This window comes from Epinephelus fuscoguttatus, linkage group LG13 (assembly GCF_011397635.1).
Source record: "Epinephelus fuscoguttatus linkage group LG13, E.fuscoguttatus.final_Chr_v1".
NCBI classification, from domain to species: Eukaryota; Metazoa; Chordata; class Actinopteri; order Perciformes; family Serranidae; genus Epinephelus; species Epinephelus fuscoguttatus.
The window spans coordinates 21,718,140-21,732,109 of NC_064764.1; the positions used below are offsets into that span (position 1 = coordinate 21,718,140).

Consider the following 13,970-nt stretch of genomic DNA (forward strand, 5'->3'; position numbering starts at 1 on the left):
TTACCCTGAGCAGCACACTCTGTTCCATGCGGCTCACCAAAAGAGTGAAAGCCTTCAGCACAAAAACACTCATAGCTGCCCTTTGTGTTCTTACACTCCTGAGGACATGTGCCGTACTCCTCACATTCATTCACATCTGTTTCCAAAGACAGAAGACATGTATAAAATGAGGAAAAACATGAACTGAATGGAAAAACTACCTCTGTATCAGTGTTTAAATGGATTAAGTTCATGACTGACTATCTCATGTTACTTTACCTTCACAGGTGTGTTTCTCTGTGGTTCTGGGCTTGTAGCCAGGCCTGCATGAACAGAGGATGCCTCGCTGCGTCAGGTCGGTACAGTTGTGTTCACAGATGTTGTCACTGCATGTGTGCCCACTGCCATGGTCTGACAAGAACAAATATACAAAACACTGGATGTAAGACTTGATACTAACTGCATAGTACCTACAGTATGTACGGTGTTCCCTTTTTAACTATGGATTCATAACCCTTCATTTTGGGGGCCTGTGTCCAGTAGGCCCGTTCAGTAATCCATCCATAGTGGTACTGAATCAATCCACAGTAAGAAATGCCATTCTTAACTTACTAAAAATAGTCTGACTAGTCTGACAAACTCAGCTGAATTAACTTAAACTTTTTTCCGGACATGTCAGAATGCTGTCATGCACTGTAATGGCATCTTGTCTCCAAAATTCAAAACATTTCTACCTAAAACAGTAGTTTTAAAACACTAGTTATTTTATTTAACTATAAATTTTAGTACACCTACAACTTTTTCAATTCATCATCATTATCACTAAGAAGCTCTTTGCTAATGTACTCACGGCAACCAAGCTCATCCGACTGGTCTCCACAGTCGTCATAATCATCACAGGCGTACTGCAGAGGGATGCATTGTCCATTACTGCATTTGTATTCATCATCTGTACAGGGTCCATGAGTGGGACTTTGGCCTAAATGGAGAGAAACGTATCGACGCATGTTGAAAGAAGAAAAACAGAATACGACACAAGACTGAGCAGATAAATGAGACCTTCAGCCACAAACCATCATACTCACAGTTTTCCTGTCTCTCATCAGAGCCGTCACCACAGTCATCAACAGAGTTACACAGCTCGTGGCTGTAGATGCAGCGGTTGTTGTCACAGCGGAAACGGAATGGAGTCTCACACTGGATTTCCACTGTGGATGAACAAAGAGTCTCAAGAAAACCTCACAGAAAGATCAGTTCAACACATTGGCCTACAAATCGAGATCCAATATTACATTTGCCAGATTCATGGCACGAATCTAATAAGCTTTGGTGTTGCCTGTGCTGGACTTGTGAGTGTTTATGTTAGTCCTTACAGCATAGGTGAAGCTCCTCATCTGAATTATCTCCACAGTCATTGTCTCCATCACATTTCCAATGAGGCTGGACGCACACATGGTTCTTGCACTCAAAAAGGAAGGGTGGGCAGTACGTGCCGTTGGGAAAGCGGGGCGCTGAAAGTCAGTGACAAAAAGAACATGTGTATGCTATTTTAACATATATTAAATACCTCACCCACAAAATGACCATTTCCTACATCAGTTATTCACCCAGTGTTACGTTTAATGCATGGAGAAAATTTTGTTTGTCTTACATGCCTCCATGAGGATGAAAAATCAAAAAACAGAGAAAATTTTATATAGTTTATAGACTTAAATTAATCAAGAATGTTTTTGGATTCTTTGTTCACTGTGGAGGCATGCAAGAAGTTCCTCTCCAAATTTAACGTAACACAGGGTGAGTCATATGATATAAATATGGTCATTTTGTGGGGGAAGTATCACTTTGAAACTCTTTTTGTGATGGAGACAATAATTATCACAAAACAGCCCTGAAAAAAATACCCAATGAGGGACACTTACGACAAGAGGTCTCATCTGTGTAATCCAGGCAGTCGGCATTGCCATCGCATTTGAAGCGTTCAGCAATGCAGTGTCCACTGCCACACTGGAAGTAACTGGGATGACAAGTCCGCAACTCTGCAACACAACCAAACCGGCACAAAATGTAGCATTACTTCACTTAAAAATATACTCCGCTCATGGAGATGAGAGCACCAGCTTCTTCTTTGTCTCTTTTTAGCAAGTTGAATAAAAGACTCACAGCACCCAAAATCCCCACATTTTTTGTGTAGTCCTACGTTAGAAATAGTCTTTTATTTCATGTATCTCATCTAGAATAACACCTAGATATGCGATGTCAAGTGAGGCTTGAACTTCTAACACAGTTATGTGTCCACCTCTGTTTCCTTCCAGCACTGTGAGGAAGAAATCATTCAGCTAACAGAGTGAATAAACTGTTTTGAAGAGATCTCTATTGGTGGTCCCGTCTGTCTGTATGCTTCAAAACATGAAGTTTTATTGCTTCTTTGTTTAGCGCAGCCCTCTGTTACTCACAAATGGCCAGACAACAAAGAGCCTCCACTTACCACAGTCCCTTTCATCCGAGTTGTCCTCGCAGTCGTTGTCATGGTCACAGACCCAACGGTCGGGAATGCAGCGCAGATTTTCACAACGATACTCGCTCTCTGTGCATGTGCGTGGAGCTGAGGCAAAAACATGAAAAACAGAAAGTATGGGACAGAGCAAAAGCAGAACTTAATTTTGTTTTCATTTAATTTTCTACACATTAATCAGAGGTATGGAAACAGCTCTTGTGCATCTATCTCAAAACTATCCAGGGGTTTTCAAATGCTGTCTATTATTTTCCTCCATATTATAACAAAAAACATCCTCGCACCAGGTGTATGTGCAGCCGCTACTCTGCAGTGAGCTCATGAGTTCACTTGACACAAACTCTTCTGGCATCAGCAGCACCGCCATGATTTAACCCCAGTCACTGTTTCGCCTTTGAGAAGCTACATTATCTCTATTAACAGGCATGTTCTCAGACATGTTTAAATTCTCCAGGGCAAAGGGTGACAGACTCCTTCACTCCCTCTTCCTGACACGCTGAGGACAGCCTGTTTCTCTAGCAGCTGATAAGACTACCTCTCTCAGCACTCAGGCAGAAGTGTCGAGCCTCTTACAAAACCTCCCTGCTGTCTGATAAAAATGATTGCAGGGCTATTCTTTGCCATCAACACTCCTTTTTCATCTGGACAATTCACAGGAGCTGAGCTAAAATCCCCGCAGTAACCTACTTAAAAGACACTTGGATGATATCAAAACAATGTACCCAGGTTTTCACTGTTGGCACTGGTGTCAAATCAAACCCTCAACTGAATCATGCAGCTTTATCAGTGACAGTGGGCAGCACTCACTGCAGCTGCGTTCATCAGAGTTGTCCCCGCAGTCGTCGTCCCCGTCACATCTCCATCTCAGCGGGATGCAACGGTGGTTGTCACAGCGGAAGTCTCCGTTAGGATCACAGGTCAGTTCATCTGAGAAAGAAGGAGGTACATGAAACCGGTCATCTTATTAAATCATTATGCTCGACTAAGTAGGGCTGTGCAATATCTTTATATTATATTGATAAAGAGATATGAGACTAGATATCATCTTAGATTTTGGATATCCTAATATTGTAAGTTTTCTCTATTCCTGGTTTTAAAGGCTGCATTACAATACAGTAATGTAATTTTCCGGACTTACCAGACTGCTCTAGCTCTTTCATTACTTGCCTTTACCTATGTTGTCGTTCTATCCACATTACTGATGATTATTTAGAAAAAATCTGTGTGTAAATATTTTGTGCTGGCACTTATTGTTTTAAACTGTTTTATAGAAGTGTTGGTTCATCTTTACGGTCATTTTGGAACCTTGATGGAAACATGCTTTTAAAATTCAGTCTACTATTGTTGCTAGCAAATGTGGTGAACAACATATTACACCTCTCAGACAACCTGCAGCCTCCAAGGTTACATACACACTGCAAGCCTTAGTGCTCAATTTGGATATTTGTTTTAAATGTGGCAAATACAGCACAGCACACTATTGTTAGAAAGTAAACATGGAGGCCACTGAAGTCAGCCATTCAGAAGCCAGTGTATTCATTAGCAGATGATTATGAGGATGGGTTTGAGGAGAAAGAGAGTTGAATTTTAAAATGCAGCATCCTGTGGAGCAATGGCTGCTACTTCTGTATGGAGGTAGGTGAGGATACGGAGTCGGAGCCAGGAGTTGTGGGTATGTGAAGTGAATGGCTTCATGGAAACAGATTTCATCCAAAATTTCAGGATGTCAAGGAGTGCTTTTAACTACATCTGTGACCGACCACCTCCATGGCAGCTGTCTACCATGTTTGTATTCACCAAGTGACTCCTCCCAGCACAGAATTGTGATTTATGTCGAGAGTGATGTAAAAGTTGCATGAATTCTGATTCGACTGTTCAGACGAAAACTCATGGGCCGTATTCACAAAGCTTCCTGGTACTAAGAGTCGCTCCTACTGACAAAATTCTACAAACATTTGTAGAATTGTGACGTTTTCTTAGAATTTTCCCTTAATGTTAAGACTAGGTCCTCGTAAAGATAAAAGTTACTCACAGAGCATCTTAGACCTTAAAAGAGCTCCTAAGGTGTAAAACTGTTAGGAGCAGGGAGGAGGACTTTTAAGAGGATTTAGGGTTTCTGAAGCAGAGGAGAAAATGGTGGAAAAACAAGAGAGGTCGGAAAAATATTCTCCAAACACTGAATGATAGTGAGTAAATGAAATGCTCAGATTAGATCATGCTGGGATAATATTCGTGGTCGATCTTATTAGGGGTACACACACCTTTCTCATCCAACGCAATAACACCATAACTCCAAAAATAAAATGATCACAATACGATAAGATATTTGGAAAATTGTTCAAATGCAACAGTGCAGGAGTGACGACTTGGGCCTGTCTCAACCTGCCATCAGCAGAGTGATCATACTAACAATGACAGCACTGGGTGTCCACACCTTGCAGGCTCACAAAAGGGCGTGTCTCTGACAACCAATCACATCTGTTAAAAAAATGTGTCATACCTAGCAACGGGGTCAACCACACCTCCTCACTAAGGTAAAGGTTTCTGTCCCTTCTTTGCTCAGAGCTGCTCTGAGAACTTCCCTAAATCACTCATAGGCTAAGACTCCTAAACACTAAATCAGTGTTGAAAAAAGATGGTATGATTCTCCTGAAGATCATTTCATCAATAAGAGCAACAACATGCCTGGAAATATTTAGGCTATTAAGTCACGATGAAAATGTCAGTTTGAAATGAAAGGCATCTTGTTTTTTAATTAAACTGTAACATCTACAGAGGGAGGAGAGCAGCGCTCCGAGGACAGATGGGTGACCTCTATCCATGCTTGTATGCATCTGCAGAGGATAAGACTGCAGGAGATGAGAAGCACAGACGGGAAAGGAGTGGAGGAGAGCCGGTCTGAGCCGTCTCTACCACACAGCCCTGGGGGTCAAAGATAGCGCGGTGTTAGCTAGTCCTGCCCTCCGAGCCCTCCACCTGGCCCATCTGCTACATTCTTACAGGAAGATTAGCACGGATCTCCCGTCCTGCGCCGGCATGGCACTAATGGAGTGAGGGCCTCCGATAAGAGACGGGAGGGCCGCGGCAAGTGTGTTTGGATCGCAGCAAAGTACAAAGAGACTTGTGTGAACCCTGCCCCCACGCAAGGACAGAGAAACAACACACACACGTACACACACATATACGTAGACCCGTACCAGCGGACAGCTCATAAATCTGTGGTGCTCTTAGGGAGAGGCAAATGGTGGGGGAGGGTGAGTGATGACACCCTCTCCATCAGCACCTCCCACTACCTCACTGGGTAATGTTCCACAGGAGGCTGAGGTGTTGGCTAATTGCCGCTAACTCACTCTCTTCAACACATAATATTGTTTCCATTTTGTTGAGTTTTTAATCTTTTGAGATCTCTGGAATTATCTTACTGTCAAATAATAAATGTGACCTGATCAACCTGGAGAACTTCGACAGCATACTCAGTCCTAATAACAAACAGTCTACAAATGAGAGTAAAGACGTAAACAGGTCCACAGTCCTGAGTCGAGGATAGTTGTCACAGACTCACCACAGCCCTGCTCGTCGCTGTTGTCTCTGCAGTCATTGTGGCCATTGCAAACAGACCACAGCGGCACACAGCGGTAGTTGGTCCTGCAGTCAAACTCTGTGTGGTTGTCACATCGATGTGCTGGTCCCACTGTGGAGAAAACACCTCACATTTAATACCAAAAGGAGTCAGACTTTAAAGTAAGTTCGAGCTTGATGCAGTGTTAATTTCGTAAGTGACAAGCATGACTAAATATGTTCCTCAAAAACCTTTATTTCCACAACTAAGATGAGATGATGATGAGACGGCACCACCGTTAGTAAACACTAGCTGTGACAATTTTGCACTGACAAAAAAGCACAAAATGAGCAGAGTCAAAACAAATCGGAATAACTCACATATTTTAAGGAATAGGAAAGGAGGAAAACTGTTTTTCTCACATGCCTCCGCAGAAAATTTCACATTGATTTAGTGATTGATTGGGTACCATGTTCAGCAACAGCAAAACTATACCAACAGCTGTTAACAAACTCTCACACAGGATAATCCAAGTCTTATTATCCAGTTGAACGCTCTGTACTGTCTAAACACATGCATTTTCACTAAAAAACCTTGGTGTTGGAGTTTGGCTTTGAAGGGAGCATAGATATGTTTTACTTGAATAAAAATGGCAGGATGAGGTTGACAAAAATGGTAGACTAACAAGGGCATTTGACACAGGACTATAATGAAAAAAAGCTGACAAAATTAATACTATCTTGATGTAATGTGTGCCTTCATCCAAATCAAAGTTTTTGCTCTGATGCAACTCAGATTGAGTCCTTCTATAATTAAAGAAAGATCATGAGTAGTGTAGAAAGAAAAGAGATAGAAAGAAACTGTGTAGTACTTACTGCACTCTTCTAACGGTTCATCTGAGTTGTCACCACAGTCATCATCAACATCACATTTCCAGTTCTGCGGGATGCAGCGTCCATTGCGGCACTTGAACTGCCCAGGGCGACAGGTCCTAGTGGAGCAGTGGGCAGGGTCCTCGTCAGACTGATCACCACAGTCGTCCTCACCGTCGCACTGCCATGACTCAGGGATACACCGCTTATTTGTACACTGCCACTGGTGGGTTTCACATTGGTGTGTGGCTGTAAAGGGAAGACAAGTCCATCAGCTGACTGGAACATGCATAAAGTCAGAAGGTGTATAGACATGTTTAAGTAAAAGCACTAAATATGAGCCTCAAAGAATATATTCTACGTTTAGAGAAATGAATAATAGATATTAAAATGAGCGAGCTAGGAGAATACAACCCACCACACAGCACAGGATCTTCATCTGAGCCATCGTGGCAGTCCTGGTTGCTGTTGCACAGGAAATGTGGACTGGTGCAGTTTCCATCATTGCACTGAAACTGGCCGAGCCTGCAGTGGCGAGCCGGGCAGGTGGAAGGCTCATCTGAACCATCTCTGCAGTCCCTCTGACCGTCACATTTCCACCAGATAGGAATACATCTGTTGTGGCAGAGACAGGGCAAAAAATGTTCAACTTTCAACAACTCAGTGAAAGGCTGCAAAATATAAGTGGGCATAAAATGAAATTGGCACGTGTAGCATTTAACATCAATAAATCATTACAACACAATTTGATATTACTGCAAAATGATATAAAATATTTGTAGCCCCTACTGCACTGTCTGCACATTTTATGCCACCAAAGGATGGTTTCGTGAAAAATCTGGTGGATTTTATTATGACACAAACAGCAGGGGGCGCTGTTTCTCCATTACAAAGAGGGCAAACAGAGATTGAGTGTAGATCTCACTGTTTCGAAATTACAAGTGATGAATGGAGCGTGTGAACAGCCTGTGTAAATAGTGCTACCAGAAAATTTTTCTTCTTTTACCGTTGAAGGAAAGGAGAATAAAAACCCACAGGGAAATGCCAGGATGAAATTAGCACCAGCTTTTTGTGACTAAAAAGGGTGATTACCAAAAATCTGAAATCTGAGTCTCAAGCGTGAATCTTGACACTAATGCTCCTGCCATGAGAAAACACCAACCAATCACCCTAACAGTGGTCTACTTTAGTCCCACTAATGTAGCACAATCAGTTCCGCGATGCTGATGTTTAACATGCTGCACATAAGAAGATCACAAGGAAATCTTGACAAACCGTTCATTGTTTGCACATCTGTACTGGGTGCTGGTGCACATGGGAAGGCACCGGGTCACACCTCCTATTTGGACAGTCAGGAAGTGGTCAGGACACTCACAGGTGTGTTCTCGCCCCCCATGACGGATCAGGCACAGGTGAGAGCAGCCTCCATTGTTCACAGCACAGGGGTTGATTACTGTCAGAGGAAGACAATCTCAGTTCACCACAGCTGTGCAAATACAGGCAGGGTATTGTTCTGCTTGTGGTCAATACCTGTATTTAAATCAACTTCAGGAGGACGTGTCAAGATAAGAAACAACTAAAAGCTCTAGAAGACAAGTGTCCGAGATTTTAACTCACCAATGGGCTGTCTGTAAGGATGACACACGTGGATGTCAAACGGTCTGTGAGTGGTGTTAACCAGGGCCTCACGACCAGAGCCGTCGTATTTGTTGCCTTTTTCCACTGAGCGCGTGTTCCAGTCAGTCCAGTATACAAAGTCCTCGAACACAGTCAGGGCAAACGGGTGAGGCAGATTTCCATCATACACTGTGTGTCTGTGTTGACCATCCAAGTCTGAGTATCTGACAGAAGAAATAAAAAATGAAAGGGTTACAAGTCTGACTACATTCACTGAGGGCAAAAACAGCTTGATCACCTCCTGACAAATGTACTCACTCGATGTAACTGAGATGAGCGTCGGACCAGTAGAGCTTGTCATTAGTGTAGTCAATTGTGATCCCATTGGGCCACTCTAACTTAGTGGTGATGATCGCTGCTTTGTTGGTTCCATCCATCCCGACACGACCTATGAAGGCTTTGTCTCCCCAGTCTGTCCAGTATAGAAATCTAACAGGGAGGCAAGAAAATTTAATTAGATCACATGATTTCTACATATCAATGAAGAAACTCAATCATATGATTATATATAGAAGCCATCATATACACTGATACCAACGTACTGTGATAAGAAATAACAGTCATAAGACTTATTTCCTTCTTGCTTCTGACTCACCCATATTTGGGATGCAACACAATGGCTCTGGGGTTTTCAAAGCAGTAGGTGTTATTGGCATCAACGCAGTGTTCAGCCAGCTTCTTAACGAACCGACCATCCAGTTCAGACACTTTGAGACAATCCAAGAAGCTGTCCGTCCAGTAGAGTTTCCTGGCTATCCAGTCAACTGCGAGGCCCTCCCCATGCAGAACTCCATTGACCACCACCTCTCTGTTACTGCCATTGAAGGACATCCTCTCGATCACTCTGCGGCTCACGTCAATCCAATACAGACGCTTGTCGACTCGATCAAAGTCCAGGGCCACCACACTGGTCAGGCCCTGCAGGATCAGAGAGTAGGCCTGTCCGTCTGTTGACAGGTTCCTAAGGTAATAGCGGTTGCTGAAGATGAGGTAGGGCGAGATGTTGCTGTTCTGACGGCAGCTGTGGCCGTCCGGCTCTCGGAGGAATCCTGGGGCACACTTACACACGTAGGAGCCAACGGTGTTCTCACAGACCTGGCTGCACACGCTCGGCGTCTCTGCACACTCATTGATATCGTCGCACGTTTTGCTGTCAGACATGAGGCGGTAGCCGGGGCGACAGGTGCAGATGAAGCTGGTGGGTGTGTCGGTGCAATTGTGATCACAGTGATGGATGGAGGGGTCTGTGCATTCATTGACACCTGCAGTCAAAGAAGCATAACATCAACAAACGTATTGAAGTCACTGGCAAAGGAAATGACTACAAGGAAACAGGACTAAATCACATCTGAGGACAACCGTCACACATTATAAGATTTTACAAAGACTAAGGATCTTGTAGAGTCACTATTTATAAGACTACAACTTAATTTTTTCTTTTGAGATTTATTAACATCCTGCTCCAGGTTAAAAATATAATGGCAAATAAATAAGACATGTGTACGTAAACTAACTCTAAAGACACAAGTAAAAGCATCATACGTCCACAGCATTCTTGTCAATTTAGCATCAATATCATCTAAAATGCTAAACTGTATTTCCTCACAAACTTTACATTTTGGATTTTGCTGCCACAACTCCCTACCAGCCTCTGATGCTTAGCTGCACTATTTTAGCAGGAGGAGACCGTGGCAATGAGAGGAGAATCAGTTTAAAATTTAAGATGAGGTAAGGTCAGGTAAACTTTAATGTCCCTGAGGGACAATTTGAGATACAGACAGTAGTCATTAGGGCAACAAAACAGACAATACAGTACAAAGACAGAATCCAGTATCACACACTGTCACGGGTAAATCATTCATCAGTAAGAGGTCACTGCTGGTTAAGATAAGCAAAAGCAGATGGGACAAAGGATGATCTGTAATGCTTAGTGCTACATTTAGGGAGGCTGAAACTCAACATGGAGGGAATGTTGAGAGTCTGAGACAATGGATCTAGCTTTAGCAGTGACCCTCTCTTCATACACATGCTGTAGGTTATTGAAAGTAACACCAGTAATCTTACAGCACAACTTGACCACTTTCAGGGAGATTTCTCACTAAAATAAGTACAGGTTGGAGGATCAGATACATGCTGAATTAAAAATGGACTCTTGTTCACTCCACAGCTACTAGAGAATCGAGCCTTGCATTCACATTCTTGAGTCTCACCCGAGTTGACTGTCAACCCAGTTTGCAGCTTCCTGTTTGGTGCTGGAGAGAGTGCAGCTGTTGGTTGCTGAGCCAAGACTTAAAACCTTTTGCTTTAACTTCTTCAGCGATAATATTCATTATGTTTGATTTTGTTGTAACATCAAGAAGAGAAAAAGAGGTAAAGATAAAGCTGTAAAACTCCTTCATTGTAAATTTGCTTGTGGCCGTGAAATCACTTTAAAAGTTGTTTGATGTAATGTCAGCATTGGAAAATGTTAAGTACAGTATTAGGGGTTTAGTGGTTGCTCTCTCCCTTGTTAACGCTATACCTTCTCTGGACGACTGGTATGATTTATGTAGTTAGTCATTTTACAGAGCAAACAGAACAATTTCTATACGCAACTAAGACTGGGTAATTATAATGCAATGATGAAAGCCCTATAGGCAACGTACTGGTATTTCTTTGTTCGTTTATGTTTGTCTGTTTATTTTGGATTTCTTCCCACAGTATTTTTTTGTGTAATGTTGTGTATTTTCAGTTTTATAACGATGCAAAACTGAGTGATCTACTTTCAAATGGATGGATGTTGCAGGAAGCACAATTGTCCTACAGTCTGGTTGTTGACAGTTTGTGGTCTTTTCCCACATTGCCTCCAGCACCTCTCTGACATCTCCCCTAGAAGGAGCATGCACCAGCTGAAGAGACCCAAACACTGAAAAGTTAAAAGGATATTATCGACAGCACAACTTCTAAAACTATTCTGAAAATCTCTTCACACTCACCACATCCCTTCTCATCACTGTTGTCAGAGCAGTCATCGTTCCTGTCGCACACCTGGCTCAAGGGGATGCAATGCCCATTGTCACATCTGAACTCTCCGGGGGGGCAAGTGGGTGCTGGCGTGTGGCACATGTGCTCCAGCTCATCAGACTCATCCCCGCAGTCATTATCGCCATCGCAGACGAAGTCGTGGGACACGCAGCGGCCGTTCTGGCAGGTGTACTGGTGTTGCTGGCACGGCTGGTAGGTGCAGCCCTGCTCATCACTGCTGTCGCCGCAGTCATTACGTCGATCACACCTGATTTTTGAAGACACAAACATGAACTTGCCAGACAGACTGATTACAGATTACATTTGAAAAGCCTTTTTCTTTTCTAACCTGTAGGCGCTGCGTATACACAGGCCATTGCTGCAGGTGAACTCATTGACGCCACAAGATCTACGCGAGCAGTTCTGATGTTCATCTAACGCATCTGCACAGTCTGCATCTCCATCACACACCCAGTCACGTGGGATACATTTCCGCTGAGGTGGTTGGTTGTTCACACAGGTGAACTCTGCACTTGAGCATGTGCGATTGCCTGAAAAAAAAAAAAAAAAATCAGGCAGGAGGATTTACAGGAAGTTAAATAATGATGATGATGACCCAATGTCAACCTGCATTTTTGGCAATCCAAACATTCCAAACTGTATTTCAAAACACGCAGCCATGACAACAAATTCTTTATCCATCTAATGTGATTGATCCACATTGTTTGAAGTGAGTCTCCTACAGAGGCTCAGGCAGTGCTGAAGTCTTTAGCTTCAGGCATCTTATTGTTGGAGCTCACTTTGGTGAGACATAAGAGTCTTGATCCTCCCTGAGCCAGGAAGCCAGAGAAAGGAGACATGCACAAAGTAACGAGTGAGGCAGGAGAAATCAGGAATGTCAACTCCTTGGACTGGAGACCTTCTACAGGAGACTAAAAGATGCCGGGCACTGACTGCCAGTGTCTCCCACATAACACTCCCCCAGTGGTGTGTATCCTAATCCATCAGTGTCCTGAATAACGAGAGGATGAGGGAAGCGGGAGGGGGCAGAGTGGAGAAGTGATGGGGAACAAGAGGATGGGCTACAAGGGGAGGAGATGCAGACAGGGATGAGGAAGAGGACAAAGAGAAAGAAGAAGTGTAAGGAGAAAAAACATACCACAATTATGCCTCTGGTCTTCGTCACTCATGTCACCACAGTCATTGTCCCCATCACAGATCCAGGATGAGGCAATGCACCTGCCATCATCACAGCGAAACTGATCTGTGTTGCAGGTTCTGACCAGTGTGGCTGCAGACAGATCAAATAACAAGAAACTGTAGATACAACATCAAACTACTGTGTTTTAATATCCTCTACCACATCACTTGTATTCAATATAAATTATTTTCCCTTTAATTTCCTTGTTGTGATTTGCAATTATCTCAGGTACTTCGCCCACTGCTTTCCCACTAATACGCAAGGCACAATACAACACTGGCAAAGCTTTCAAAATAGTCATGGCAACTCCACATTCCCATGCATGGTGAGCTATCTAAACAAAAGCCAAAGTGAGGCTCTGTAACCCCTGGTGGACAAAGGGAGGGGGAGGTGCTGTTTGTCAGAGGACACTGAGGGGCGTCACCACAGAGGAATGCAGCGCACAATAGGAGGCCTGACTGACCACATCGTCAACAAAGAAATACACCACTGACTCGCACTCTCCGCTACATCACTCACAGCACTCTCTCTCAGCAGCACACAGATGCACACTGGCGGACAGACACAAACACACAATAACCGAGCAGCTGATAATGGGGCGGCGACAGACGCACAAAGCCAACAGGCCCGTTTTGGGGGATGAGAGAGTTGTGCGACACTCACTGCAGGAGAGGGGTTCATCAGAGCCGTCAGCGCAGTCAGCCCCTCCGTCACAGTACCAGTGGGCGGGGATGCAGCGACCGCTGGAGCAACGGAACTCACTCTGGGTACATGTGGATGCCGCTATGTAGAAGATGCAAAGAAGCATGAGAATGGAAAGTAACTGGGTAAATTTACTGAAGTAGACTGAAGAAAAAATTTGAAGTAATATTTCCATTTTACGCTACTTTATACTAAATTTCAGAGGGAAATATACTTTTTACTCCATTACATTTGATACCTTTAATTACTCTGTAGATTCAAATTAATAATACAAAATATAATCAGCCAATAAATTGTTATGTACTATTAGAGATTAGATAGGTAAGACTTTATCGACCCCTTGCTTAAATTCACAAGTTACCTGCCAGTTTATATAGTAAAAATAAGCCCCACCTTGACCAGCTGCTACATGCTCACACATTAATGCATCAATAATAGTAATAGTAATAATGGTTCGTTGCCCTT

The 13,970-nt window shown here is 43.3% G+C and overlaps 1 protein-coding gene across 3 annotated transcripts in view; it reads right to left on the reverse strand.

Moving 5' to 3' along the window:
• Positions 1–13,970, reverse strand: part of lrp2a (low density lipoprotein receptor-related protein 2a) — a 56,296-nt gene that overhangs the window by 6,583 nt on the left and 35,743 nt on the right. For all 3 annotated transcript variants that reach the window (XR_007450713.1, XM_049593274.1, XM_049593272.1), the window contains 19 exons: positions 13,467–13,586; positions 12,762–12,893; positions 11,952–12,153; positions 11,575–11,870; positions 9,195–9,861; positions 8,858–9,028; positions 8,540–8,763; positions 8,198–8,375; positions 7,341–7,537; positions 6,926–7,171; positions 6,054–6,182; positions 3,299–3,418; positions 2,465–2,581; positions 1,899–2,015; positions 1,353–1,490; positions 1,065–1,187; positions 830–958; positions 259–390; positions 5–136 (listed from right to left, as the gene is read on the reverse strand). Coding sequence is in view for 2 of the 3 variants with exons in the window: in XM_049593274.1 (XP_049449231.1) it covers positions 5–136; positions 259–390; positions 830–958; positions 1,065–1,187; positions 1,353–1,490; positions 1,899–2,015; positions 2,465–2,581; positions 3,299–3,418; positions 6,054–6,182; positions 6,926–7,171; positions 7,341–7,537; positions 8,198–8,375; positions 8,540–8,763; positions 8,858–9,028; positions 9,195–9,861; positions 11,575–11,870; positions 11,952–12,153; positions 12,762–12,893; positions 13,467–13,586 (3,570 nt within the window). In the remaining variant the exon portion in view is untranslated. The remainder of the gene's footprint in view (positions 1–4; positions 137–258; positions 391–829; positions 959–1,064; positions 1,188–1,352; positions 1,491–1,898; positions 2,016–2,464; positions 2,582–3,298; positions 3,419–6,053; positions 6,183–6,925; positions 7,172–7,340; positions 7,538–8,197; positions 8,376–8,539; positions 8,764–8,857; positions 9,029–9,194; positions 9,862–11,574; positions 11,871–11,951; positions 12,154–12,761; positions 12,894–13,466; positions 13,587–13,970) is intronic.